Below are 27,333 nucleotides of genomic sequence, written 5' to 3'. Positions count from 1 at the left end.
TTGTACAGTAATCCCTTGTTTTTGAGGAACCTAACCCCCGCGGTTGGCAAAACTAATAGCCTATGCAGAAAAATAGGGTTAGGTTCCACAGTCGTGATTAACACTAATTTGTTAGCATAACTATGCATCATGTACACTAAAAAACATGGGAAACATGTACATATGAACACAAATATTTTAATTTACCCTTAATATTGATAAAGAAGTCCAGATGATGACGATGAAGATGATGGTGATAGTGATAGGGGGGTGGTTGGTTATAGGCCATGATTTAAAGCATAAATAAATTAAATATATAATATAAGTTGGCCAAAAATCTCGTGGGCTCACAAAACTCTGGATACGGATAACTGTACACCGCGGTGGCCAAAACAGTCTTTAAAATATTTTATGTAAATTGTCGAAACTGCATTAGGGAAACCCATGGTCGGTGACGGATTACTCTACATTCTTTCCCTTCATTGATTTTTGTCTTCTTTCATTAGCTTAAGCTGACCCAAATAACCCAGAATAGCTTCTCTTCATCTTGTTAACATCATGGTAAGGGTACTTGAATAAACAGGTCTTAAACAGATTTAGTTCCTGCAAGGTACTTCAACAAACAAAACAAACCAACAAATCAAAATAAAAGCCATTCCATTTGGTATTACCACGCATCCCTTTAAGACACAGATCCCATACCTGATACAGAACCATTTGCAAAACAATGTGAAATGTACCCTCTGAACAAAATGTGATCCTTACCTCCTTCACCCTTTCAAGTTCATTGTGAAGAGCCTGTTTGGATATCTCCACCTCAATGATCTTTTGGCGAAGGAGCTCATTCTCATCCTCTGCCTTCGCCCTCTTGTCCTCCACGCTCTCCAGCTCATGGTGGAGACGTACAGAGACATCTTTGGCAACCTGTTAACACAAACATCAATTCCCATGTTAAACGCGTCAGGCAGGTTTGACTGTTCTAATCGAGTCTATAAAAGATAAATACATGAAAATATAGTGTGTAATTAAAGGTTTAGCAACTTTGGGTATCCAATGTAAAGTTGCTTGTTACTTTGACAATACATGGAAACTGATAAACCATGGCAGTCAACATCCATCCAAACGCCACGTCCTGACCATGTTCCCAAACCCTGACCTGTCTTTGCCCTTTATTTAAAAAAAAAAAAACATAAACCCCTTTATGGGAATAACATCACAATTGCATCATGATTTCTTCATGCAGGAAATCCTACAACAGCCTATAATAGCCTTTTAAAACATAAATTAAGATGCCTTATTCTCAAAAAACATGTAGTCCAATTACAATTATATTACACTACAATGAGAAAACCTTAGAAAAAATAGATAGTAATCCTGAGCAGTCTTACTTATGTCCATGTTATTAATTAAGGACAAATGGGATTCCACAGGATAGGAAACTATGCTAAACCTTGACAATTACAATGTAAATACGGTACATGACTGCAAAACTGTTTTTCTGAGACACCGGAGGAATTTCTTCTTAAATATTCACTCACAAAGTGTTAACTGTGAGTACTGTTAGCATGCTAAATCGAGAGGAACATAACCCCTAGAGCAGAGTCCATATGCTTACTCTTAGGCCATCATTTCGAGGGGCTGGGTTGGTTATGGTGTTTTCCAATTGCATTTACACTCTGAAGAATTCTCAAATGCAGTTCAAGTAGATTTTAAAATGTGCACTGTCCTCAGTCTAACCCTCTCTGTTTAAAAACCTCCCTGCAGTTGAATGCACTTCAGTGTCTTTTAGAGATGAGGGAGCCAAGATGTACTTAAATTTACCCTCACAGTGGTGGGCTGAGGCAAATTGTCAGGGCATTGCACGGAAACTTTTAATGTGAATGTTTTTGTAATGATATTGACAGAATACAATCCAGCACAGCATGTAATTGTCTCATAGTTTGAGGGTGGTTTCTCTTGCATATGCCAAATTCAATTTCAAGTTGAAAAATGATTGATATTAAAAGAGTTTGGTTTTATCAGTGAGAGGAATCAATAATCCTATATTAACAATTTAGAAAAATGGGCACATCAAATAATTTACTTTATCTTCTAAATGTAGTTTTATTTGTTTTAATGAATATCACCACTCAGAGATATAACTATATTACAGACTTTCGAAAGAGAAAAAATATTTGAAACTACAGACAGGAGCCCACATCAAGCTGAAGGACATGGTACCGACATCTCCTGCAGACTGTGAATAGGAAAACCAAGCACCCACCTTGAGATCCTGCTCCAAGCTCCTGACCAGCTCCCCATCCACTTGTCCAGTCTGCGCCACCTTCAGACTCTTCTGCTCGGCCTTCCTGAGACGGTACTGCAGGATGCGGCAGTTCTTGTTGGCCCGGTCCAGTTCCCGTCTCAGCTCCTGCAGCTGATAAACGTCCTCCTCCAGGTAGCTGTCCCTCATCTCCTCCATCTCGGCTCGCAACTCGTCCACTTCATCCTAGAGGGAAAGACAGAGAGTACTGGTCATTAACCTCCAGGAAGGGACAGCTTTTTCCATGCAATGAGACCAGGAACAGTCACTTTCTCACAGTGTCATATAGCTCCCTCACAGGATTAGAGCAATGTCCACTCCTGTCACTGTTTTGAGGAAATATCTGAAAAGAAATATGGCATTCATGTTCTCTGAGCAGACCCTTCTGATTCCAAGCATTCTTCTATAATCTTTCTCCTATATTAAAGCTTTCTACATTATACAGCTCTGGAAAAAATTAAGAGATCACTTCAAGTAAAATATTTATTCCACCTTACTGACTAATGTCCCTTTAAGATAGAGAGATTACATTTATTGAATACAGAGTAGCAACATATCACATATGTATCAAAATAACTTTTAGAGTTTTGGAACATCCTGTACCTTCCTGGATCATTTTGTTCTGGTACAGTTGAAACATTATTCAAATAAGAGTGTATTTCCTGTTCCTGACACATTTTGTGGAAGGTGCATTTTATCAACAATCAATGAAGTAAAGTTAATGCAATGTTTTTTTCTATTTATGAAACAGGAGCATTATACAGAAAGGATTTTTGACCATGCTACACAGAAGCTGTATTTATTGTATTTCCTAGGTTGTTGTTCATTTCCTGGGCTGATCCATTTAAAATATTTTCTTACATAAATGCAGCATAATCACTAATGCACAGCAGATAAACACAGATCTGAATGATTAAAAAGCCATGTGGACCTATATCACAGTTACTGTGCGTCTGCCATTCATTCATAAATGGAGTAAGTGCAGTCTAACTGTGAAGGGTAAACTGGCAGCCTATGGAGTTTGGCTTGGATATGTTTCTTCTAATGATACCCATTATTCAGCGTTGAAAGAAGGACTTTCAACCTGACATTTCACTGGCTAAAGACCTGAATGTAATCATTAGCAATCCTGCCACCAAATTTGAAAACAGGATTAGAACGTTCTTTATTTAATATTTTCATTGATGGAGGGCAGAAATGGGACTTTAAACATGAGGAATTACCAAGGATTACACGTTATATAATAGACCCTTGGCATTGCTTATCTTAATCTCTGGTAATTCTCTCTGTGGTGATCCCTGCTATATAAATGAATTTTAAGATCAATTGAAACATTTTAGAAACAAATTAAATACAATACCTAAATGTATAATCATTACATTGCAGCGTTTTCAATCATCCTTTTTTTCCTGTTGCTTTCATTTCACATTCTTCTATGTTAGTTAATAAAATTCTGATTTGGGTGACCATATATTCTTTGCTCTTTTAAAGTAAATTAAATGCAAATTATTTTTACACAATTCTCTGGTGATCTAAACATTTTCTATAGGAGTATTGTAATAATCATACTTTAAATACCCAGCGATTCTATTTTGTGTAATACGATATGTTTTCAGGTGGTTTCAGGATAACAATTATTAGTAATTTAATTTTAAAATCACAACAAATAATGTTTGTATTCTGGTTGCAGGATAAACCTGGCTAGTCAGATGACAGCATAAAAACAGTGTTCTGCTGTACTGCAACTGTCAAAAAACAAGTGTGAGGATCAAGGGATATTGATCGAATTAAGACTACATTATAATTGAGGGGAAATGTAAATAGCCTGCCTTAGAGAGTCAGCTGGTCATTGACCCTACAGACCACATCAAGAGGAAGCTATTGTGTATCACCTCACACAAATGCATGACTGTTCCCTTCTGGGCAATGTAAATACCCAGGACACAGCTGGCTATCAAGGGGGCTCAGAAGTGTTGCCATTACATGCTATAATACATCTGGACACAGTTTGACTGTTATCATGTCCTCAGGGACCTTGCCATTGTATCACCAACTGCCACTGTGTACACAGAGCTGGTGAAGCCAATTAAGTCACACGTCTTCATAACAAGTGAAAGAATACCAAATGTTGCTCTCAAAACTATTTTTTTTTTTACTAAGTAGAGAAATAAAGTTAAAAAAAAAACCAATTGAATAATTGACCATATCTTCTACACCACAATTCCTCATTATATCATAAGAGAACACTATACTTGCTGAAAAGGCCTCTTTTAATATTTCAGTATTGCCTGTACCTTATCCCATGAAAAAGCACTTCTATTTTGACACAACCCTATAGTAAAAACATATGAAACACATTGCAACTCGAGGCCTCCTTTCAAATGGCAAATATTATTTAGCATTGACAGGTCTTCAGTGTTGCACTATACTTGCCTTCAAAACAGGTTTAACGCCCCCTTTAATTGGCATGGTCTGAAATGCCATCTGTGGTTTGCTTTATACCTTCTGATGTGTGAAATTTCAATTAATGAAGACAGCCTTAAACAAATACAAAGTATCCGTGTAGTTACATATACAGTTTAAAGCAAGTGTTTTTCATTTTAAAAGCATGATTATTTAACATTGCATTCATTAATCACATCAGCAGCTTTCAAGTTGAAAATTTGTTGCAAGTTGGAAGGTGTTTTAATAGCTTGTACACTGCAGCAGTTCCAATTGTTCTTCTTTGTATGGGGAACTGAAGAGCATATTGCTTTTTTCTTGAATGCACACTACACTTGAGTGTGCAAACAGTTGTCAGTGTTTGGAATATATATACTCACGCTCATCTGTGGTCTTGACAAGAGTAGACACTAATTTATAATCTTAATTTAGTTTGTTCACCAATTTAGCTTTTATCTTTAATTCATCACATTAATACTAATTCTGCCTTAATCTTGTAAATTATGCTTTAAATTCTGGTGTCATCTTAATCATTTAACACTAACTCCACACATTTGTTTAAAATATAATAAAATCCTAGGTGTATTGTTACTGCAGTGTCTGTAAATACATTAAGTGAAAAACCTGTTTTGAATTAAAAAAAGAAAAGAAAATATATTCAGGGAAAGTAAAGGATAAACCTCCTTCCCTTCACTCACAGAAGGGAGTAACTATAATGTTGGCCCAACACTCAGTTTCATGCAAGTGAAATACTATCAACATGTGTGGTTGGCTTCCAGTCTAAACAAATAGCCCACCCGGTGAACCTGATACAGGGGCGCAATGAATGATAATTAGTCATGTTTAGGGCTGAATCCGGGGGGATTGTGGAGTAAAATAAAAGCAACAGGGATACAGCCTCGCAGTCTCCTTGGCCTCAGGTCGAGTCTTTTCAAAAGGAATGACTGCGCAAAGAAATGGTTGCGCTTCATGAAGGATGTCAGATCTTTCACCAGAATGAGTTAAACCGCAGAGATATTTTATTCCCTGCAGAAATCCGGTGATGCACAGCTTCATATTAAACCAATAATCAACTAGTTTCATACATGAGGATGGATTTAGCTTTACATGAATAAATGCTGGTTCCTGTGGAGTCTAAGGCAACCCAGAGGCAAATAATAATGAATGTTTATATATTGGACCTTTATGAGCATTGCCTAAACAGCTTTTACACTAAACGTGCAAACATAGTAAGTACAGTAAAATCAATGTACGATACACTTTTTTCATTACCTTGAGATAGTCATTTTCGGAACGAAGATCGTCGATTTCCCTTAGCAAATCCTCCTCTATTAACCCCTTCTTGCCCAGCAGCATGAGGTCTGCAGGGGTGCTCGGGGTGCCCAGTCTAAGATCCAGTTGACCAAAACCTTTCTGGGCATGTCCTGCCCCGCTACCTGGTCCTTGCATGGACAACACATGGGCCACCTTGTCCTTTGCTGTGGCCGGGGACGCCGAGCAAGCTGGGGGTTCAACAATACGAGGTATGTTATGAGATCCACCCGAGGTTTCTGCAGATGAAGCCCCGAAAGGCAGGTTATCTCCAGCACGGAGGTCCCGGTCGCTGGACCCGGAGCCGGAGCCGGTGCCGGACTCGGCATCGCTGCTGGCCGCCTGGGCGAGCCTCTGCTCATCGGATAGGGGCTCGGAGGGGCAATCGGACAAGTCAGAGCTGCTGTCCGTGTGGCTGATCCTGCCCAGCCCGGCTCCTGCTTGGGGGCCACCAGCCGGGCTCTGGCTGGGTGAGCCGTGGGGCGACTCCGCTACTGTGCATCTTTTACCCTTTTTCCCTTTAGTGTTTTGATGTGTGTCACCCTGTTTCCCGGCCACTTTCTGCTCGGCACTTCCATGTTGGATGACCTTAGTTGCCTTTTTGGTTGCTACCGACTTAGTGCTACTTTTGGCAGGAGAGGGCTTGTCCTTTGCACCGGGGATGCTGCGCCTGGACAGCCGGCTTTGAGTCGCCGGGAGCCCCGTTGATTGCTGCTGAGGCTGCTTACTCGACAGGTTGGGAGATTTGGGAGGAATAGCCGGGGGTTTGGCAGACGAGCGTGAGTGGATATCCTTCAGAAAGGGTCTGGCAGGGGAAGGCGCTCGGTTCAGCTTTTTCTTCTCAACTAACTGTTGGTTTTGCGGCTTGATTTCATGATTGCTGCCATTTAAACTCTCCATCATCCATACGTACGAGGAAGGAATGGGGAGGGAAGAAATGATCAATCCTCAGCCCACACAAATAATAACCCTGGCAGATCACATCAGCAACACAGTCCTGTCTTTCCGTTTTCCTTCTCATCACTTCGGATTGGTGCACACCTTGTCAAACACTCACATCCCAGCAGGAGATTATTTCCATGGATGGTCAAATAAATCTTCTTGCCCCCCCAACACCCCCCACCTACCTCCGGTCTCTCTCCTTGAACCAGTTCAGAAAATGCTGCAATCAATGGAATTTGCAATCGATGCGATGCAAGTCACACCTGCAGTGCTATGGGGGGGGGGGGGTTGTCTTCAGTTTCCGTTTATGTGCAATTTGGATTCAAGTCAAAAAAAAAAAAATCCCCTCCATATCTCCATTCCATCCCCCCTTTCCCCCCTCGGTCGGTGCCCGTCTTTCTTCCCTTCCTGCTCGATCTGACGTGAGAAATCTGCAAACGCTGCGGTCTCTGCTGCTCCTGCCGCCCGTGCGCATGCGCTCTCTGCTCACAAACACTCACACCCCACGTCTCTGAAGTCTGAGGAGGTTTTGCATGCCGGCTGTGAATGGGGATGTCTGGAGCCCCGTCTGTGTCCTCTTAAAGACCACTGGCCTATCCGACAGTAAAGTGGGAAGCTTTAAACAATTAGAGTGGTTGCCGATCTCAGCCCCCGATCGGATTTTTTATTTTCAATTACAAAAAAATGAAATGTATTTCACACTGCTATTTTTCATTGTAATCCAAGTTTGTTTCTGCAATACACTGATTTATACTAAAACAAGCTAGTGTACACGTGACTTAGCCTAATGCATAGTCTTAACTAAAATGTATTTTCAGCACAGTATGTCTGTATGGATGGGTAAGTCTTTTTTTCTCCAATAATACATGTTTGTTATACAGGTTTCATTGTATCCATGTATTATAAAGTCAGAAACAAAACATTGTGGGACCTAGTAACCCCACTCTTTGTTATAGTGGTAATTGCTTAATGATTACCCTATGGCATTTAAAAATGGATGTCCTATTATTGTCTACCCCCACTGATTTTTTAAGTATAGGCGGCAGTGATTTCATAGTATTATACATATGGCATCTCTCATACTTCTCTTTAGGGCCTAACACAAACCTGATGAAATCTTAATTTTTAAATACTAGATCATTTTACATTGTCCATAATGAAGCTGGTTAGAAAATGTAAATATAAGCTATAGATCTCCTTGTATAGCATTGCTTGGGAGTTTTTAAAGTGTTTTCACACACAAAATAAAGTTTGTACAGCTCCTAGCAGTGTACTCTCTCAGTCATTTAGACTTTGAAACCCAAAATTAACTGTTTGAATGATCAAGTATGCATTGGGTTTATCTGAAGGATATCACAATCCAAATCAAACCATTAATTTCAGCAAGAGATTTCATGCAATTCTCATTTCAAAGCAAGCTAGCAATTTCACGTGGAGGGTATACATTTTCAAATGATAAGAAATGAAACACTAGTTTCAGTCACATCCTGCAGTGATTATATATTCTGTGTACACGTGTTTCCAGAATTAAACAATGCTTAGAATGCAGACATGTTTTATTGTGATGCTTATTGTAAAGCATTTTGATTGCCTGCTAACGTAAATTAAATTGATTGCTCACACCTGATACATTTGAATAATATATCCATAAAAACCAACACCACAGACATGAACTCCTACCTTTTCCTTCAATTGCTGAAATAGGTCATACACCTCAATCATACTCCAGACATTGGCCTGCTTTTCTAACATTACAGGGGATCCCAGAGGATATGAAGTGTGATTCCAAAGGCATCAGAGGGCTGTTCTTCATGAAGACATTTATTGAAGGCCACGAAAAATTGCAAATTATATTTAATTCCTGACTTTGTGTGTTGTCAACCTGCATGGTTATATTATATTTATGCATGTAAGTATTCTTCAACAACAGGCTGGATTCATTATTCTAGAAGAGTAAAACAAAAACTTACATTCTTACACAGACATTGGGTTTACCTGTGAGGTTGTGGTGCTCCCGGTTATCTTAAGACCTTAATAGATCCTTCTCTGATCTTGTTCATGCTTTTACTAGAGAACAATAGTACGCCACCTTTCCCAGATCCCCCACTTAATAATCTGACACAGTAAGCTTCATAGTATACCAACCATCTATTTATAATAACTTCAGATGTAAAAGGTGGGCTTTATCAAGCTGTAAACACTGTATACTAAAAGTAGTATGGCCATCCACCAAAATAGAGAAGTTATTAATATATATCTTAGAGGGATATTCTAGGCTTGTAAGTGAATGTGGTATTTATAAGGACATGTGATCAATACAGTTAATAATCTGATTAATAACGGATTACTGTAATAAACTGGTACCTTCAAATCTTATATATATGCAATAAAGACTATATATGATTATGATCACTCATGTAGCCAATGCTGTAACTGATTTTATTATTACTGTATTACGGAAGGAGGGTGACATCTGGTGGCCAGTTTAAATTTAAATAGTTACATTTTAAATGTCATTATACATATGTTGTTTCCACTATTACATATACCACAAATTACACTGAATTTTCAGACCTTGAATGCTAGGTAATAAATATAAAATTTTATTTGCACTTCATTAGTTAAAGAATGCCACAAGTTATAAATACCACAAAAAAATAAGTCTTAGAACATGCCAACTTATTCAAATACATAAAACTTGCTGTACCAGAATTTAAATGTTAAGTATCTCAATGTACAGCTCGCAGCTTGCTATATTTATGAAAAGAATGGTTTTAAATGCAACAAAAGGTCATTTTAAAACGGGAAGGGATAACTAAAAGCTTACCTTTAAAATGTATGCATCACATGAAAATTGTACACATTGGCTTTTTCAAATTTAAACACAGGTTATACTAAAGCACTGTGCTGTGTGCTCTCCGTACTTATACACTGCAGAATTTATTTTATTTTCCACAATGGAGACTATTGCTTCACATACAGTACACATTTGGTATGTGCATGTGATTACATTAATATAACATCTATGCATGTCTATATATATATATATACACACACACACATATATGTATATATATGTGTATATAAATACACATGTACATATTTATGTATATATTATATATACACACACACACACACATATATATACACACACACACACACACTTTAATGTCTACACACATTGTAAATAATAATAAAAAAAAGTAACATAGAAGTTCCTTTAATATATTTTTTAAATTCTACAATGCAATAAAAATGCATTCAATACTACTTTTTTTTTTTCTCTTCACATTGTCCATGTAGGGTAAGAGTGGCTACATTTGACTGAATTTCAGTTTTAACATCTGTGTCCTGTAGACAGGCAGGAATATATTTGCCATGGAAAAAAAGTTGCTGCAAGCCCAGAAACAACTTGCTTTTATGTCTGGGAAGCCGGGCAAAACTAGGCATGTCCTGTATATGCAGTTTTCCAATTCTTTAAACAATACACATCTAAAGCAAAATAACTGAGATTCAATTTATTTTCAAGTCATAATTACAAGAAGTGTGCATCTGCTTTAGGCAATAATATCACACATCTGCCCCATTAGGAATCTGCCTTCAATTTTGATTCCTCTCCCCATGTAACAATCTACAGTCATTGCACTGAGAGCACCAGTGCATCACACCGACTTAATTTTATCTTTGCAGTGGGAATTCAACCAGAAGAAACAAAGAGAAAGTGCAGTCTTAAGCTGTAAATAATTTCAGGATTAAATAGTCATAAAGAGACCATAAAGTTAAAAAATCACCTTCTGCCATGTCCCTTTTTCAAGATAAAATAATAAATACCATCTTACGCTTACCTCACCGTCTAAAATGAGGGATTTCAAGGACTTAAAAAGCCTTCATCTGAAAATCGGTCAAGTACACAAAATAATATTTATACGGTTAGCAGTAATGCTCACCCATCTACCACTGTACTCAAATGTATATTACGATCCTGTTGAACTTTCAGGGGTCCAATACCATCGAATCATCCAGACCCAAAATACAATGCTTATTAGTGCTGAAATATGCACTGCACATGACTTGTTAGTATGTGTTTCTTACATTACACCCTTGCGCCTCGTTCCGAACTAGCTTCAACTGATTGTAGTGCAAAAAAGAAAAAGAAAAAAAATGAACCATTCGTGCCAGCTCTCTCAGCCAGTAACACTCTCTTGCGAGGCAAAATAAATACATTTAAAAAAGCTAGACTGAAGCAATTCCTGCCTATCCCTGTCAATATATACTTTTAAAATATAGAATAATGTGTAATATTTTAGAATAATTTAAAAAAAGATCATGGGTCCCTCTTCCCGAGACGCTCAAACACCAAAGGCCTGAACAGAATACTTCAGCTATGAACATTTGACTGACGTAGTACAGTATATATTAGAATTAATAGATTAACACGGACACGTTGGCTTACCTGCGAATAAATACCGCCACCTGGCTCAATGCTGTCTTAAAATTCAATGTTTTAAGGCTACTGGACTAAGGGTTGAGAGCTACTCTGGGTGACCACTCTTACAAGCCACCTGAACCAACGTTGTGCCAATGATTACAGATGGCAACAGCCGCCAACGGTTTCATAGAATTATTTAAAGACGATGAACTAGTCCTCTTAGAGCGACTCCATCTACTAATTAGATAGCGGTAATGACATGTCGTACCTTCCAAACGATTGGACACAACGTAATTGTCTAGACTGTACTGCAGTTTAAATAGGGTCTTAAGGGCATTAACAGGAAGGCATCCATGGGATCTAGCAGTCACTGATTTCCCGAGTGTGAGGTAGTCAGTGGTAGTAAGTATGTGCTTGTGTGCCTATCTTCATATTGCATATCTCTTACTGTACAAAGGTAAAAGCAAGATTTCGGAGAAGCCAGATTCTTATTAGGAAATTAAATCCCACCTCCTAACCAACACTCATCGCCCCCTGCCTGGCAGGAATGGTTCACAGCGACACTGCTGAACGGACACTTGGGTGGCGAGGGTCTCAGCAGCACCGGAGACTGGGCCGTGGCGGGGGCAGCTCTGGGGGCACTTCCGGTTCTGGCTGCAGGGAGAGGATGCTGTTCGACAGCCCTTTGCTGGGGATCTCTAAAGGCAACTGAAACAAAAGAAATACAGCTACACTTACTAAATAGATACAGTGCAAATAAAACCACACGTCAGCATTTCTTTTGTGGAAAGTCTGGACTGCAAATCGCCTTACTGCACTTGATTGGTTTATGCAGACGCTCTCCTAATTCACTCTTACATGTAAATATAAAGGATCGTGCTCGTCCGTTCAGTAACAAAGATAAGCAAGGCATAATCCCTGTGTATTATGGGGGTTTATGATTTTAACAGACAAAACTTTTCCCTTAAGAGACAGTCTAGTACAAGGACCAAAAACATGTATTGTAATTGAGTCATTAGAGTTATGAGACACAATTAACCAGCCAGTAACACTAATTGGACATGCACATTGTTTAAATGTTAAATAGTTCTAACTATACATCATGCTAATTAATACAAAGCGTATTGGCTTCGGGTTGTGATCCTTCGCTCTGAGTAACGCGCAGCTTGCATCTCATGGCCAATTTAGTTCTTCGTAAACAAGACTGAAATATCTTTCACCACAGAAGGCTTCATCACACATCAAAGGCAAGGTAGGAAAAGTACCTCCTATGGCTTGTCAGTTAGAAAGTGAATTCTTCACTCCAACAGGAGTAACAAGTGGAAGTATTCGAAACCAGAGCAGATTCGAAAAGCCCACAAGGTGAATGTGAGAGATGACAGCCCCCTTCTCTGTGCTAGTTTGGCAGTTAGATACTGTACTGAAATGTCTGTAGGAAGCTCTGTAAATGTCAAGCAGCTCCTTTATAGCCCACGTGAAATTCCACTTGGTTGAGGTGTCGAGGTACTCTGTAGCTGTGGAACTGAGACAGATGGGCGACCTAATGTGAAAATTAAACTGACACTGACAGAGAGAACTGAATTTGTTTTCTGTACAAACCTTGTTTAGAATGTCATCAACAAGCTTTAAAAATATCTCATCAACATTGTAATTATCCTTGGCACTTGCTTCACAAAACCGCATCCCAGAAATCTGCTGAGCAAACTGCGAAAAGAACAAAACGGGATGTCAATCTTTCATATTAAAAAGTGGTCACTTCTACACTTGCATATTAGATATATATATATATATATATATATATATATATACACACACACACACACACATACACATACATATATATATTATACATACATATATATACACACACACATACACATATACATATATACACTCACCTAAAGGATTATTAGGAACACCTGTTCAATTTCTCATTAATGCAATTATCTAACCAACCAATCACATGGCAGTTGCTTCAATGCATTTAGGGGTGTGGTCCTGGTCAAGACAATCTCCTGAACTCCAAACTGAATGTCTGAATGGGAAAGAAAGGTGATTTAAGCAATTTTGAGCGTGGCATGGTTGTTGGTGCCAGACGGGCCGGTCTGAGTTTTTCACAATCTGCTCAGTTACTGGGATTTTCACGCACAACCATTTCTAGGGTTTACAAAGAATGGTGTGAAAAGGGAAAAACATCCAGTATGCGGCAGTCCTGTGGGCGAAAATGCCTTGTTGATGCTAGAGGTCAGAGGAGAAAGGGCCGACTGATTCAAGCTGATAGAAGAGCAACTTTGACTGAAATAACCACTCGTTACAACCGAGGTATGCAGCAAAGCATTTGTGAAGCCACAACACGTACAACCTTGAGGCGGATGGGCTACAAATACAGAAGACCCCACCGGGTACCACTCATCTCCACTACAAATCGGAAAAAGAGGCTACAATTTGCACAAGCTCACCAAAATTGGACAGTTGAAGACTGAAAAAATGTTGCCTGGTCTGATGAGTCTCGATTTCTGTTGAGACATTCAGATGGTAGAGTCAGAATTTGGCGTAAACAGAATGAGAACATGGATCCATCATGCCTTGTTACCACTGTGCAGGCTGGTGGTGGTGGTGTAATGGTGTGGGGGATGTTTTCTTGGCACACTTTAGGCCCCTTAGTGCCAATTGGGCATCGTTTTAATGCCACGGCCTACCTGAGCATTGTTTCTGACCATGTCCATCCCTTTATGACCACCATGTACCCATCCTCTGATGGCTACTTCCAGCAGGATAATGCACCATGTCACAAAGGTCGAATCATTTCAAATTGGTTTCTTGAACATGACAATGAGTTCACTGTACTAAACTGGCCCCCACAGTCACCAGATCTCAACCCAATAGAGCATCTTTGGGATGTGGTGGAACGGGAGCTTCGTGCCCTGGATGTGCATCCCACAAATCTCCATCAACTGCAAGATGCTATCCTATCAATATGGGCCAACATTTCTAAAGAATGCTTTCAGCACCTTGTTGAATCAATGCCATGTAGAATTAAGGCAGTTCTGAAGGCGAAAGGGGGTCAAACACAGTATTAGTATGGTGTTCCTAATAATCCTTTAGGTGAGTGTATATTATACATACATATATATACACACACACATACACATATACATATATATATTATACATACATATATATATATATATATATATATATATATTATACATACATACATACATATATATATATATATATATATATATATATATATATATATATATATATATATATATATATATACACACACACACACATATACATATATATATACATATAGAAATACAATTATAAATAGAACATTACCCGCTGGTTTCACAGACCTAAATTAGTTCTAACTTGGATTACCCTACCTAAAATACCATTGGATAGTTTAAGACTATGGCTAATCTGGGTCTGTTAAAGCAGCCTTACATGTCTAGCCAGCAACTGGAACTACAACAAATCTCAGTAAGGAATTACATGTGAAATACTGGACTCCACTCAAGTAATTAACTTGGGTGGACATCTGTAATCTCGGCAGTTTGAGATATTTAACGGACTCTGGGCACCTACCTTTTCCCCTTGCTGTCGAGATATTATCCGGTCAGTCTCGCAGTCCAGTTTATTTCCAACTAGTAAAAGCTCAGCATCCTCTGAAGCATACTGGCAAAATGATAATAGGAAATAAAATAAATTGTATCTTTAACAGCTGTTTCTTTTCAGCAGCTCTGAAGCTGTGAGGTATTCAATTAATGGCTGTAAACTGAAGTAAGTGGTACTCCTTACAAGAAAATACAGAAATAAGAGTGTTTTCCAAATTTGTGTACCTTGTCAATCATTTTCATCCATTTAGGCAAGTCTTCAAAGGTTTCCTGCTTAGTAATGTCATATACTAAAACTATTCCCTTGGCACCTCTGTAGTAGGCAGACGTAATGCTGTTAAATCTCTCTTGTCCAGCTGTGTCCCTGTAAAGATGAAGATTAAGTTGAGGCACATTATATTATCAGCTCACTCAGTACACATCCTTCCTACAGAGGCAAATACAAAGTTTGTTAGTACATTTCAAGCCAAGAAATTATAAATACAATTCTGAACATGCTTTGAAATAACTAGTCAGCCTCATCAACTGTCCTCATGAAACTAAATCACTGAACGATTGAAAGCTCTTAGCGGAATAGTATTTAAAATAAAAATATAGATTTATTCAGACCCTGTGAAGTGAACTAAGAGGTGATTTAGCAATGAAAATGCAGGTTTACATGAATTATTGTTCAACATAAATAAAACTGAAAACATATCTATCAATATACATTAATATACATAATATACATTAATATGAATATGAATTATATTCCCTAAATACGTAAAATACAAATGTAGTACAGTGTTGGTTCAGGCAGCTAACTGAAACTCAAGGGCCATGATTAAGGACCTTCAAGAAACTATGGCACCATTGACAAAAAACAGCTTCTCAAACAAGACCATTTGACATCAGATATCAACTGGATAAATCTGCTTTCCATCACTGATTGCTGGGATATGATTATTATTTTGCATTTAAACTTATACGTGAGTTACTCATACACATCTATTACTGATATATATAATACTGACCGTTATTTAAAAAAGTATTCCCTTTTATTTGCTAAATCACCTTTTATTTACAGTTTGTAAAGAGTATAAACGTGTTTGGAGACATCTCAGAGTGGTCTCCAATTACAGAAGGTATTTAGAAACTGGTTTAATAATTTCTTAGCAGATGCCCTTATTCAGAGCGTAGGAAATAGCAAGGCCTCTAGTACTTTCATTATAAAGAAAGATTAAACACCCAAACAATCTGTAATTGTTTTAGTTTCCTTTTTTCAAACTATTGCAAGTCAAGGCCTTCTTTTCCATTGTAAGTTAGAAATTCACAACAGAGCGCTCAAAGAATGACAAACATTCAGAATGATATCACAATGATAATGAAACTCGTTCGCACTGGACTGTTGCCATTTGGGAATTACCTTAGTTGTAGTCACCTTGCAAGCGAACCCTGCGCTATGCGACTCATTCCCAGAGCCACAGTGCTGACGAATGGAGACTTCACATGGAAATCTACAGTTAGGCTACCGATGAAGCCGAGGATGATGAGGGTGTTAGGTTGGATGAGTGGGACACACACGGACATGTCGGACATTCAGAGCTGGAGTCCTGCCAGGGGGGAGTTAGTGAGCTACCGTAGAGTCTCTCTAGGTGTATTAATGTAAGCAAACACACAAAGACAGTTAAGCACAGGCATTCATGAAATACTGTTTTTGGAGCTCATCTACCATGCATTTCAAGCTCAACATGCTGGAACGGCTGGAACAAGTATGGAACAAAAAAATAAAAGTGTTCAAAGGTCAGTGAATGCTTTCTGTTCATGATATTGAAGGCACATCAGTTGCAGATGTAGACACAAAAGATACACATTATCTGTAGTTCTTCAGTCATGAGATCTAGTCAGAACATTTCAATTTGTGATGCAAAGGCAGAGGATTTAATTTAATTTTCTTCAGAAAAGAAGGAAGAGACTCAAACAATGCAGAATATGTGAAGCAAATGCAAGTTTAACTTTGCACATTCAGGACCATTAACCAGACATTTTAATTTAAAAAAACTGAATTAAGACAAACACAACTGTAACAGCAATTTTGAAGTGCCCCATATTTGTCCATATTTTCTAATAAATATGTCCATATACATTAGAATAGCTGGCTGCCAAAACTAAGGGTTTCCTTTTAAAATCAACCTTTACAAAAAATGTTTGAAATGTATTTGAAATTGGTTATTGGTTTACACGGGGAAAGATGTGAAAACTGAACTACAAGGAGGATTTACAAGTTGCCACAGGATAGCAAAGGTGAGAGGCAACTATCTTGTTGCGTTCCTAGTTTCATAAGAACATAAGAACAAAGTTTACAAATGAAAGAAGGCCAATCGACCCATCGTGCTCGTTTGGTGTTTATTAATAACTAAGTGATCCAAGGATCCTATCCAGTCTATTTTTAAATGTTTCGAAATTTTCAGCTTCAGCCACATCACTGGGGAGTTTGTTCAGATTGTGACGTCTCTCTGTGTGAAGAAGTGTCTCCTGTTTTCCGTCTTGAATGCCTTGAAGCCCAATTTCCATTTGTGTCCCCGGGTCCGTGTGTCCCTGCTGATCTGGAAAAGCTCCTCTGGTTTGATGTGGCTTTCATGATTTTGAAAACTTGAATCAAGTCCCCACATAGTCTCCTCTGTTCCAGGGTGAAAAGGTTCAGTTCCCTCAGTCTCTCAGTAGGACATTCCCTTCAGACCTGGAATAAGTCTGGTTGCTCTCCTCTGAACTGCCTCTAGAGCAGCGATATCTTTCTTAATGTGTACAGTTGTGCTCCACACTTCATTCCAGATGAGCTCTAACTAGTGCATTGTACAGTCTGAACATTACTGCCCTTGTTTTAAATTCTACACTTTTGACAATATACCCTAACATCCCGTTTGCCTTTTTTATTGCTTCCCCACATTGTTTGGATGGGGAGAGTGAGGAGTCCACATAGACTCCTAGGTCTTTCTCATGCGTTACTTAATCTAGTTCTATTCCTCCCATAGTGTAATTATAGTGGACATGTCTGTTACCTGTATGTAATACCTTGCACTTGTCCACATTGAATTTCATCAAACAGGTGTCGGCCCACACCTGAATATAATTCAGACAGTCTTAGCATTCCTGATGTTGTTTTAACTGCCTTAATTGAAGTTAATCTTGTCTGAAGTTATTAAACTTCTAAATAAAAGATCCGGAGGATTTCAATTTCCCAAACATAGACTGTGAAAGCCCAGTTGGGACTACAGAAGCAGAAATAGAAATTACTGCTTTCTAACTAAATTTGTCAGGGAACCAACCAGGGAAAGAGCATGCATTGATCTGATCTTTTCAAATGACCAAGAAAGAGTCAGAGGGACACTAGTTAGAGAACCAATGGCAAACTGTGATCACAATATGGCTAGTGCATACAACGAAACAAAATACAAAGAATATGTTGAGCTGCAAAGAGATCTTAAGAAAGGAATCAGGAAAGCAAAGAGGGAAATAGAAAGAATAATAATTAAAAAAAATTCAATACTACAACAGCAAGAGGTCAATAAAGGAAGTGAAACAGATAAAGGGAAAAACTGGAAGTATCTTGGAAAATGAACAAGATGTGGCAAATGTTCTAAATGAGTATTTCAAAGAGGTTTTTACAAAAGAAAAAACAGATAACATGCCACAGGTTAACAATCAGTCCAGTCAAACCCTAAGAGAGATCGGGATACATGAGGAGGAGGTACTAAAGGGACTTACAGAATTAAAAACCAACAAATCACCTGGGCCAGATGGTATATTTGCAACAGTACTTAAAGAAATTAGGGAAATTATTTATAGGCCACTAACTCAAATATTCAAAATGACATTTATGCCCCGTTTCCACTGGCTAAGCGTCCGGACGCGTCCGTGTTTTGTGGAGGTTAAATATCTGGTGCTGGACGTGTCCATAAGCGTCCGTCACCACTGAGGACATGATGCACTTTCAGGAGGGGATGTGCGCTGGACTGTAGACAGACAGGGAGGAGATCAGATACATTGTGTCGGAATAAATAATCTCAAATGCTGTGTGCGATCACGAAGAATTACAGTTTTATTAGCAGCATGGAGTGAAATCCACGTACAGAGAAATTGACTGCTTACAGTTAATATCCGAGTGCATTAAACACTGTGATTTCACAGGACCGGTGCAGTGCCGTGACTAGTTAAAATAAACTGAAGGATAATAAATCGGATCGTAGCAGCCGATGTTATTAATATTGTATGAATAACTGGCCGGTGTTCAGGCTGTGTTGTGTGAATGGTGTGCAGGACAATCCGCAGAGACAGTCAGTGTGAAGGCGGACACGATTCAGTTAACGTGTCCATTTACAAGATAAATGAATGAATAAATAAATACAGCAGATCTGGGTTTCCCTCTAAAACATTAAGGACTGGTTTAATAAATGCGTCCATAAATGCCATGACTGAGACGTGCACACCTGAGTTAAATTAAACCTGCTATATTGTATCTGGATGATTAATCGTGAAACATGTGTATTTTGTTTCAACTGTAACTTGCTTTGGTTAAGGACGTCTGATAAGTACATTATAAATAATACGGCAATAAGTATTTTTTGCAGTTACAAATCTGTAGTAAGAGTAATAAATTAAGGGATTCACGCTGTGCCATTTAAAATACATATATACTAGCACAAATGATGACGATAATAATAACAATACATATTTGCTATTTAGTATTATTGTTGTACATGGAAACGTAATCTTATGGGACGTGCTTGCCTGAATATAATGTTGTCTCTACACGTTTAGCTCTTTCTAATATCTCCTGACAGAAACGTGTATTTATTACGCTGTTTACAATCATGTAAAGCAGAAAGAATAAAATACACACAAAGTCCTCTCCACGTCAGGCTGTGTCACTCGTAGTGTTTCCTGTCTCTGTTTTTAAAACGAAACACAAACCAAACCCACAGTCACTGCTCCTCCATCAGAGGGACGGATTCACAGCGGCCTGGTTTACAGAAACAGCTCTGGGACTCCGGCACGGCACGACACGACGCTTAAGCCAGTGGAACCGAGGCATAAGAACAGGGGATGTGCCAACTGACTGGAAGACAGCAAATGTCATAATAATCCACAAGAAAGGGGACAAAACTGAGCCAGGAAATTACAGACCAATCAGTCTCACCTGCATCACTTGTAAAATGTTGGAAAAAATGATTAGACAGAAAATAGAGGAGCATCTTAATGAAAACCATATTCTCGGAGACAGTCAACATGGGTTTAGATGAAGCAGATCATTTCTTACTAATTCATTAGAGCAACTGCAGCTGTAGATCATGTGAAAGCATATGATGTGTAGTGGTCCCAAAGTCAGACAATTATGAATAATGATAGCAAGGCTTCAAAAAACAGGGACATTTATTGTCTTTCAGTCAAAAAGCTAAAACAAAACCACTGTAATCACTGCCAACACACTGACTAAATAGTTTCAGACAACAAATATACAAATCCTCAAAACAGGACCACAAACGGCGGGTGTTAACCACCACACAGCTCTCCCCTACTGAACTCCTTGACCCACCTTTTAAGCTTAGCCCCACTCCCTAGACTCAACCAGAAATAAGAAATACATAATAATAATAATAATCATAATAATAATAATAATAATAATAATAATAATAATAATAATGAACCCCCTACCTTGCCAGTGATAAGGCAACAGAGGTCTCTAAAGTCCCTTCCCAACATGGCCTCTGTAACCTTCCCCTTCTTTCCCCCAGATGGCCGCTCTACAACCCCACACCAGGTAAGCCTTTGTTTGTTTGGAAGGTTTTTTCAAACATCTTAAAAGAGGGATGGGCCTACTCCATCATAATATGATACACTTAGATTTTCAAAAAGACTGGTCCTCAAATTGGAAGCTGTAGGCATTCAGGGTAATGTAAGTAGATGGATAGTGAACTGGTTGATGCATAGGAAACAAGAGGGTGTCGATTAGAGGAGTCGCTTCTAACTGGAGTGAGGTTGTTAGTGGAGTTCCACAGGGGTCAGTACTAGGGCCTGTGCTTTTTCTAATCTATATTAATGATCTGGACTCGGGGATAGTTAGCAAACTTGTCAAATTTGCAGATAATACTTAAATAGGTGGCTCAGCAGATACAATCTTGGCAGCACAAGTTATTCGAAGGCACTTAGATAATATGAATATTATTAATGGACACCAAATGAGCACAATGGGTCGAATGGACTCCTCTCGTTTGTAAACTTTCTTATGTTCTTATAAAGGTAACTGAGAATTAACTATATATATTAGTTATATATACATATCAGTGTTGCACAGCAGAGGCATCACTAGACCCTATTTAGGGGGGCTTCAGCCCCCTGTATTATCTCTCAGCCCCCAAAAAGTAATGGCGCGGTCAAACAGTCCAACAAAACACCGTCAGCCGCCCTTGTATTTTCTCTCAGCCCCCCCAAAAATAATACAACAAAAGAATCCAAGAATAAAGAAGTAACGCGGCAAAACACTGTCAGCAACACCCCCACCCCCCCCGCTCTTACACCGAGAAAAAAACAAAAACACCGTCAGCTCCCCTCCTCCCCCCTGGACACCGTTTCGAAGCCCCCCTAAAACTTGAAGTCTAGAAATGCCTCTGTTGCATGGTATATCACAAATTCAGTAATTTTTCAATTCTAAAAACAAAAAACGCTTTGGTACTACAATTTTTGCATTGTTTGGTATGTCTGTCTAATGTGTATCAAGTTGTTATGACATGGTTGTTTAGTTCTGAAAAATCTGAAATTGAGTTTTCAAAACATCTGGCATAATCTGCAGTCCTAGACGCATGAGGCTGACAGAGGCACATGTGGACACTTGTTTTCCTGCCCATGAACTTAAATCAGGCAAAGGAACCGTCTAACAGATAGTCATCTCAAGGCATTGTAAACAGGACATTCCTACTTGAAACTTTTATTTTTGAAAGATTTGGATTATTTAATATGGCGTTACAGTTTTATTGTGAACAAGACATTCCAGGTTGAAAAAATAATGCTGCTTGTGAGAGAAATCTTATATACTGTTATTTGATGCAGTGTTGTAGTTTTATGAAAATGGTATTGGAATCGAATTCAAAACACTAATATATACATTATATATAATGTATGTGTGACTCTGGAAAAAACTGAGACCACTCCAAGTTCAGAAATCAATGTTAAGTGGTCTCTTGATCTTTCCAGAGCTGTGTATATTTTATATATAGAGATACAGACATGCTCAAATTTGTTGGTACCCTTACATCTCATTGAAATAAGGCTTCATTCCTCCTGAAAAGTGATTAAATTAAAAGCTATTGCATCATGTATACATGCATGCCTTTGGTATTTCATAGAATAATGCAAAGAAGCTGTGAACTGAGATTAATTATTACTCATTCTACGAAGATATTCTAAAATGGCCTGAACACATTTGTTGGTACCCCTTAGAAAAGATAATAATTGGATTATAGTGATATTCCAAACTAATTAGTTTCTTTAATTAGTATCACACGTCTCCAATCTTGTAACCAGTCATTCAGCCTATTTAAATGGAGGAAAGTAGTCACTGTGCCGTTTGGTATCATTGTGTGCGTCACACTAAAACATGGACCAGAGAAAGCAGAGGAGAGAGTTGTCTGAGGAGATCAGAGAAAATAATCGACAAGCATGGTAAAGGCTACAAGACCATCTCCAAGCAGCTTGATGTTCCTGTGTGTTCTACCCTCACTAAGTGTTCCCCTACAAAGTTAGACAGAGAGGTAAACTCCTTCCAGAAACCACACAAGCGAGAGGGTGAATGTCGATTCCAGGGGTTTATTTGCACACCACCACACTCTTGTGCAGCAATTGAAATGGAGTAAAACTGAAATTAACAAATACAAACATATGCTATAATACATTGTATGAAAGTGCTTAAAATAACACAGCATAAAGGCATGTAATACTAAATTACCCTGTAAATAGTTATCTTAAATGTAAACTATTTTGTATAAATGAATACTATGTAGACAAGCACAAACACTATTAACACGTGTTTCTCAAAACAATCGATTACGGAGTGATGGTAAACTCGATAGAAATGTAGTCTAATTAGCATGTACGTGAAAAAGCAGCTATAGTAGCCTACTAGAAAACTGTGATTCAGTACAAGTTGTAAACAGCAACAGAAACACTAAGATAGTGACATGATAACATGAATACTCACAGACAATGCCTTCTAACAGCAAATACAAAGGTTAAACGGGATTGTTTTAATCAGGAACGAGTGTACAGCTTTCCTTTACCACAGTGGAAATTAAAACAAACAAAATGGCTTCCACTAACAGAGGATAGTGCGAATGGCAGAAGAACAAGGATAACTGCCAAAGAGATACAAGCTGAACTCCAAGGTGAAGGTATGTCAGTTTCTGATCAAACCATTCATCACTTTTTGAGTGAAAGTGGCCTCCATGGAAGAAGACCCAGGAGGAGTTCACTTTTGAAAGAAAAACATAAAAAAGCCAGACTGGAATTTTCTAAAATGAATATTCACAAGCCACAGTCCTTCTGGGAGAGTGTCCTTTGGACAGGAGTCAAAACTGGAGCTTCTTGGCAAGTCACATCAGCTCTCTGTTCACAGACAAAAAATCAAGCTTTCAAAGAAAAGAACACCATACCTACAGTGAAACATGGAGGAGGCTCGGTTATGTTTTGGGGCTGCTTTGCTGCGCCTGGCACAGAGTGCCTTGAATCTGTGCAGGGCACAATGAAATCTCAAGACTATCAAGGCATTCTGGAGCGAAATGTACTGCCTAGTGTCAGAAAGCTCTGTCTCAGTCGCAGGTCATGGGTCCTGCAACAGGATGATGACCCAAAACACACAGCTAAAAGCACCCAAGAATGGATAAGAATAAAATATTGGACTGTTCTGAAGTGGCCTTCTATGAGTCCTGATCTGAATCCTATCGATCTATGGAAAGAGCTGAAACTTGCAGTCTGGAGAAGCACCCATCAAACCTGAGACCGCTGGAGCAGTTTGCTCAGGAAGAGTGGGCCAAACTACCTGTTAACAGGTGCAGAAGTGTCACTGAGAGACACAGAAGATGTTTGATTGCAGTGATTGCCTCTGAATCTTTTTGTCCATGCCATTTTCATTTGTTTTATTATTTACAATATTATGTTGAAAAACAAAATCAAAAACAAAGTCTGATTCCTATTAAATATGGAATAAAAAATGATGGATGCCAATTACGTTTGTCAGTTCCAAGTTATTTCAGAGGAAATTGTGCCTTTTTTTTGTGGAGGGGTACCAACAAATTTGAGCACACCTGTATATATAGATATATACCTAGTTCTCTCATACATCAGCTGTACATGTACATTATATAAACACTATTATCATAAGTTATTATATGTATTTATATATGAGTGGGCGAGAGAGAGAGAGATAACGAGATAGATATAGAGTTGCTATAATAAATAAATAAATGAGGTATGCAAGTAGTTTTAACAAGTAAATCAATCTTGATTCCACTCCAGGATCAATTCCTGACTGATGGGTACACAAATGCATGGGTACACAAAATCAAATGAAAGCTGAAATACTTCCTAAAGCACATTTCTAATGTTAGGGTTCAATGACAGAGTTAATACAGCCAGTATTAAGTTAGTAGCAGGATAAAAGCTCAATATAAATTCAAATGAAGGGGTAACTAACTGTATAGCTGGACAGCTCAATATTACTTACCAGATCTGTAATCTGATTTTCTTTCCTCTTAGCTCTACAGTTTTGATTTTAAAATCAACACCTGAAAATGAAAAACAAAGGGATGGAAGTCAGGAGAGAAATATTAAGAAAATATATACTGAAATCTAGTGCAAAATAAGATATAGTAAACATAACATATTGTGGCTAAATTACTTAATAAAAGAAAAAACATTACAAAATAAACTACAGTAAGTAAGTCATAAAACATTTCTCAATGGATAGTGATGTGCTCATGGAAAAAGACCATAAAGGATTGTATACATTTGTCTGCATAAGGGACATGCATCACAACAGAGATGAGGTTAAGTTGGTAAGTTTGGGGGAATCGAGTGGAACAGGCCCAAAACAAATATATTTAGCAGAAGGTGCAATTATACTTGAATCGACTAGACTTAAAAGCACAATGCTATAACAAAATACTGAGGCACGCACACAATTCACCCCCGAGACTCGAACCCGGGCATACCAAACACAGTCAGTCAATCAAGCATGTATAACAGCGGTCGTCTTATCTCCCTGCTTCAGTCAAAGTGGCTACACTCAGGATTTCTAAATATACCCCGGTGCTGAAAATCACAAATCCTTGACACATTAATGAGAGCCGGGCTGTGTTCTCCACACACACTGCCATTTCACTTTCAGCTGCTCAACTGCCCAGTCCGAGGGCAACAGCTGAAGCCCAATTCTAAACAATTCTAAACTTGTATGAAGAACTTATGAAGAGTTTTTCAAATTAGGCCCCACAAGGTCCTGCAAACAAGAGCATGTAGCCTGCATACCTCTCATATTGAACTATAATAGATGCCGAAATTACCCCTACAATCTTCAGCTGCAAACAAGTACATCCTGCCAAATACTGAGCACACAGAGACTGACACCACAGTGTAGTGGCCTGCAAACTGTGACTGTGCAAAACTCAAGATATTGAATGTAAAGGCTTAGCCTAAGCTGAATTTCCTATACGTTTTGAGAAAGATATTCTGGATTTTTCTGCATGTTCGATACAGTTATCCCCCAATAATATGATGTAGTCCCTGTATATACGTGTCCATTTCTGTTCTATCAGGATCTGAATCACACTTTCCTGCTGGACTGCTTTCATAGGGTGGCACCTGATTCTGAGCAACACGTTAGTGTTATTATATGCGCCATGACTATTACACTTCTTCCCAAATGAGGTTTTGCGGAGAGGAGTTGGGATGGTGCCAACAGCACAGAATCACACAGACCAGGTGCAACTGCAGTCACTAACAGCAGACATATCATCACACAACACAGATCACAACTAAGAGACTGATATCAAAAATGAGTTGTGTAACTTCAGTATGTCTTACTAAAATTATCATGCATAAAAAGTCATTTAAAATAATGGATAAGATCACACACATCGGAATACTGTTACAATTTGACAAACACAACGTTCTAACAACATTGTAGCAACGAAATATTGTTACAGTGTTGCTTTCCAAAGAGAATCGGTGCAGTACTAGTAATAAGTGTAATAATAATAGGAGATAGATCAATTCATCGTTAACTCATGGATCTGAAACACAATCCAAATGAGCACATGGCGCTAGTTAACGGTTTAATTATTATTATACTTATTATTATTATGATGATGATGATGATGATGATGATTATTATTGCACGGGTGATCTTACCCACGGTGGACTTGCACGCCTCACAGAAAGTATCGTCCGTGAATCTCTCCATCAGGCTGGTTTTGCCCACTCCACGGGAGCCAATAATGATGACCTGCAGTTTATAGTCGGCCGGCCGGGGCGGCATCTTCCTGCGCCGAGCCTGAGCCCCTGTCAGAGCCGGGGAGTCGCGCAGGGAGCCCCCGCCGTGCCCACCTCCGCCGCCCCTGCGCTGGATCTCGTATCGCGAATCCATTACCAATGACACATCGGGCAGCCCGGGAAGGCCAGAGAAGAGAATCGATTACAGTCACGTTTTGAAAGAAACTTTTGCTTTATGTGCGTCCTAAAGAGTTCCCAAAAGTTTTCTTCTTCCCAGTTGTTGTCCTGTGGTGGGAAAGGGAAGCAGAGCATTACATCATAGACAAGAGAGTCCGGCCTGGGAAAGGGCTATTTATAACAAGGGGAACGAGAAAGGATCTGAGGAAAGAAAATGCGACCCCTACAGGAAGGAAGACCTTGTTCACTTACGGCTGCACAACAAAATGTGACTTAGTTAACATTTGTTACACCAACAATATGAAAAGGTATGAAATAGCCTATGTCGTTGATTTTGTATACAAATATTTTTAAATATATATTTTTATAAATGTCTTGCCTACTTTTGTGCAATAAACAATCTATTATAATCGTGTATGATACCTAGTGCAAGAACATGTTTTAATTTCATTCTAGGTCTCCTCCCAAAGAGTCTGGTGGAGGCAGTGCAATTATTTCATATATCATCAACCTTAAAGGGATCAAATCATTCCTTTTCATACAACCCCCCTACTTGATATCCTTCCTTGTGAAGAGAAGCTACAGATGCACAATATATAAACAATATGTAC

General features: G+C 38.7%; 2 protein-coding genes across 3 annotated transcripts in view; both read right to left on the bottom strand.

Moving 5' to 3' along the window:
• Positions 1-7,486, bottom strand: part of mtcl1 (microtubule crosslinking factor 1) — a 57,710-nt gene extending 50,224 nt beyond the window's left edge. For both annotated transcript variants that reach the window (XM_066718871.1, XM_066718880.1), the window contains exons 1-3: positions 5,996-7,486; positions 2,243-2,467; positions 745-903 (exon numbers count right to left, since the gene is read on the bottom strand). In XM_066718871.1, the coding sequence (XP_066574968.1) occupies positions 745-903; positions 2,243-2,467; positions 5,996-6,937 (1,326 nt within the window). In that variant the 5' untranslated portion in view covers positions 6,938-7,486. The remainder of the gene's footprint in view (positions 1-744; positions 904-2,242; positions 2,468-5,995) is intronic.
• A 2,070-nt stretch (positions 7,487-9,556) lies between these two features.
• Positions 9,557-26,865, bottom strand: rab12 (RAB12, member RAS oncogene family). Its single transcript, XM_066718858.1, has 6 exons — positions 26,465-26,865; positions 24,783-24,843; positions 15,257-15,395; positions 15,003-15,092; positions 13,005-13,109; positions 9,557-12,113 (listed from the first exon to the last, which is right to left on the bottom strand). Exons 1-6 carry the CDS (start codon positions 26,697-26,699, stop codon positions 12,000-12,002), a joined length of 744 nt encoding a protein of 247 aa, XP_066574955.1. The 5' UTR covers positions 26,700-26,865; the 3' UTR covers positions 9,557-11,999.
• Between the last annotated feature and the right edge of the window lie 468 nt (positions 26,866-27,333).

The sequence above is a fragment of the Amia ocellicauda genome, chromosome 2 (assembly GCF_036373705.1).
Source record: "Amia ocellicauda isolate fAmiCal2 chromosome 2, fAmiCal2.hap1, whole genome shotgun sequence".
Lineage (NCBI taxonomy): Eukaryota > Metazoa > Chordata > Actinopteri > Amiiformes > Amiidae > Amia > Amia ocellicauda.
Note: the sequence above shows the minus strand (reverse complement) of the source record. Positions and strands in the feature narration are given on the sequence as shown.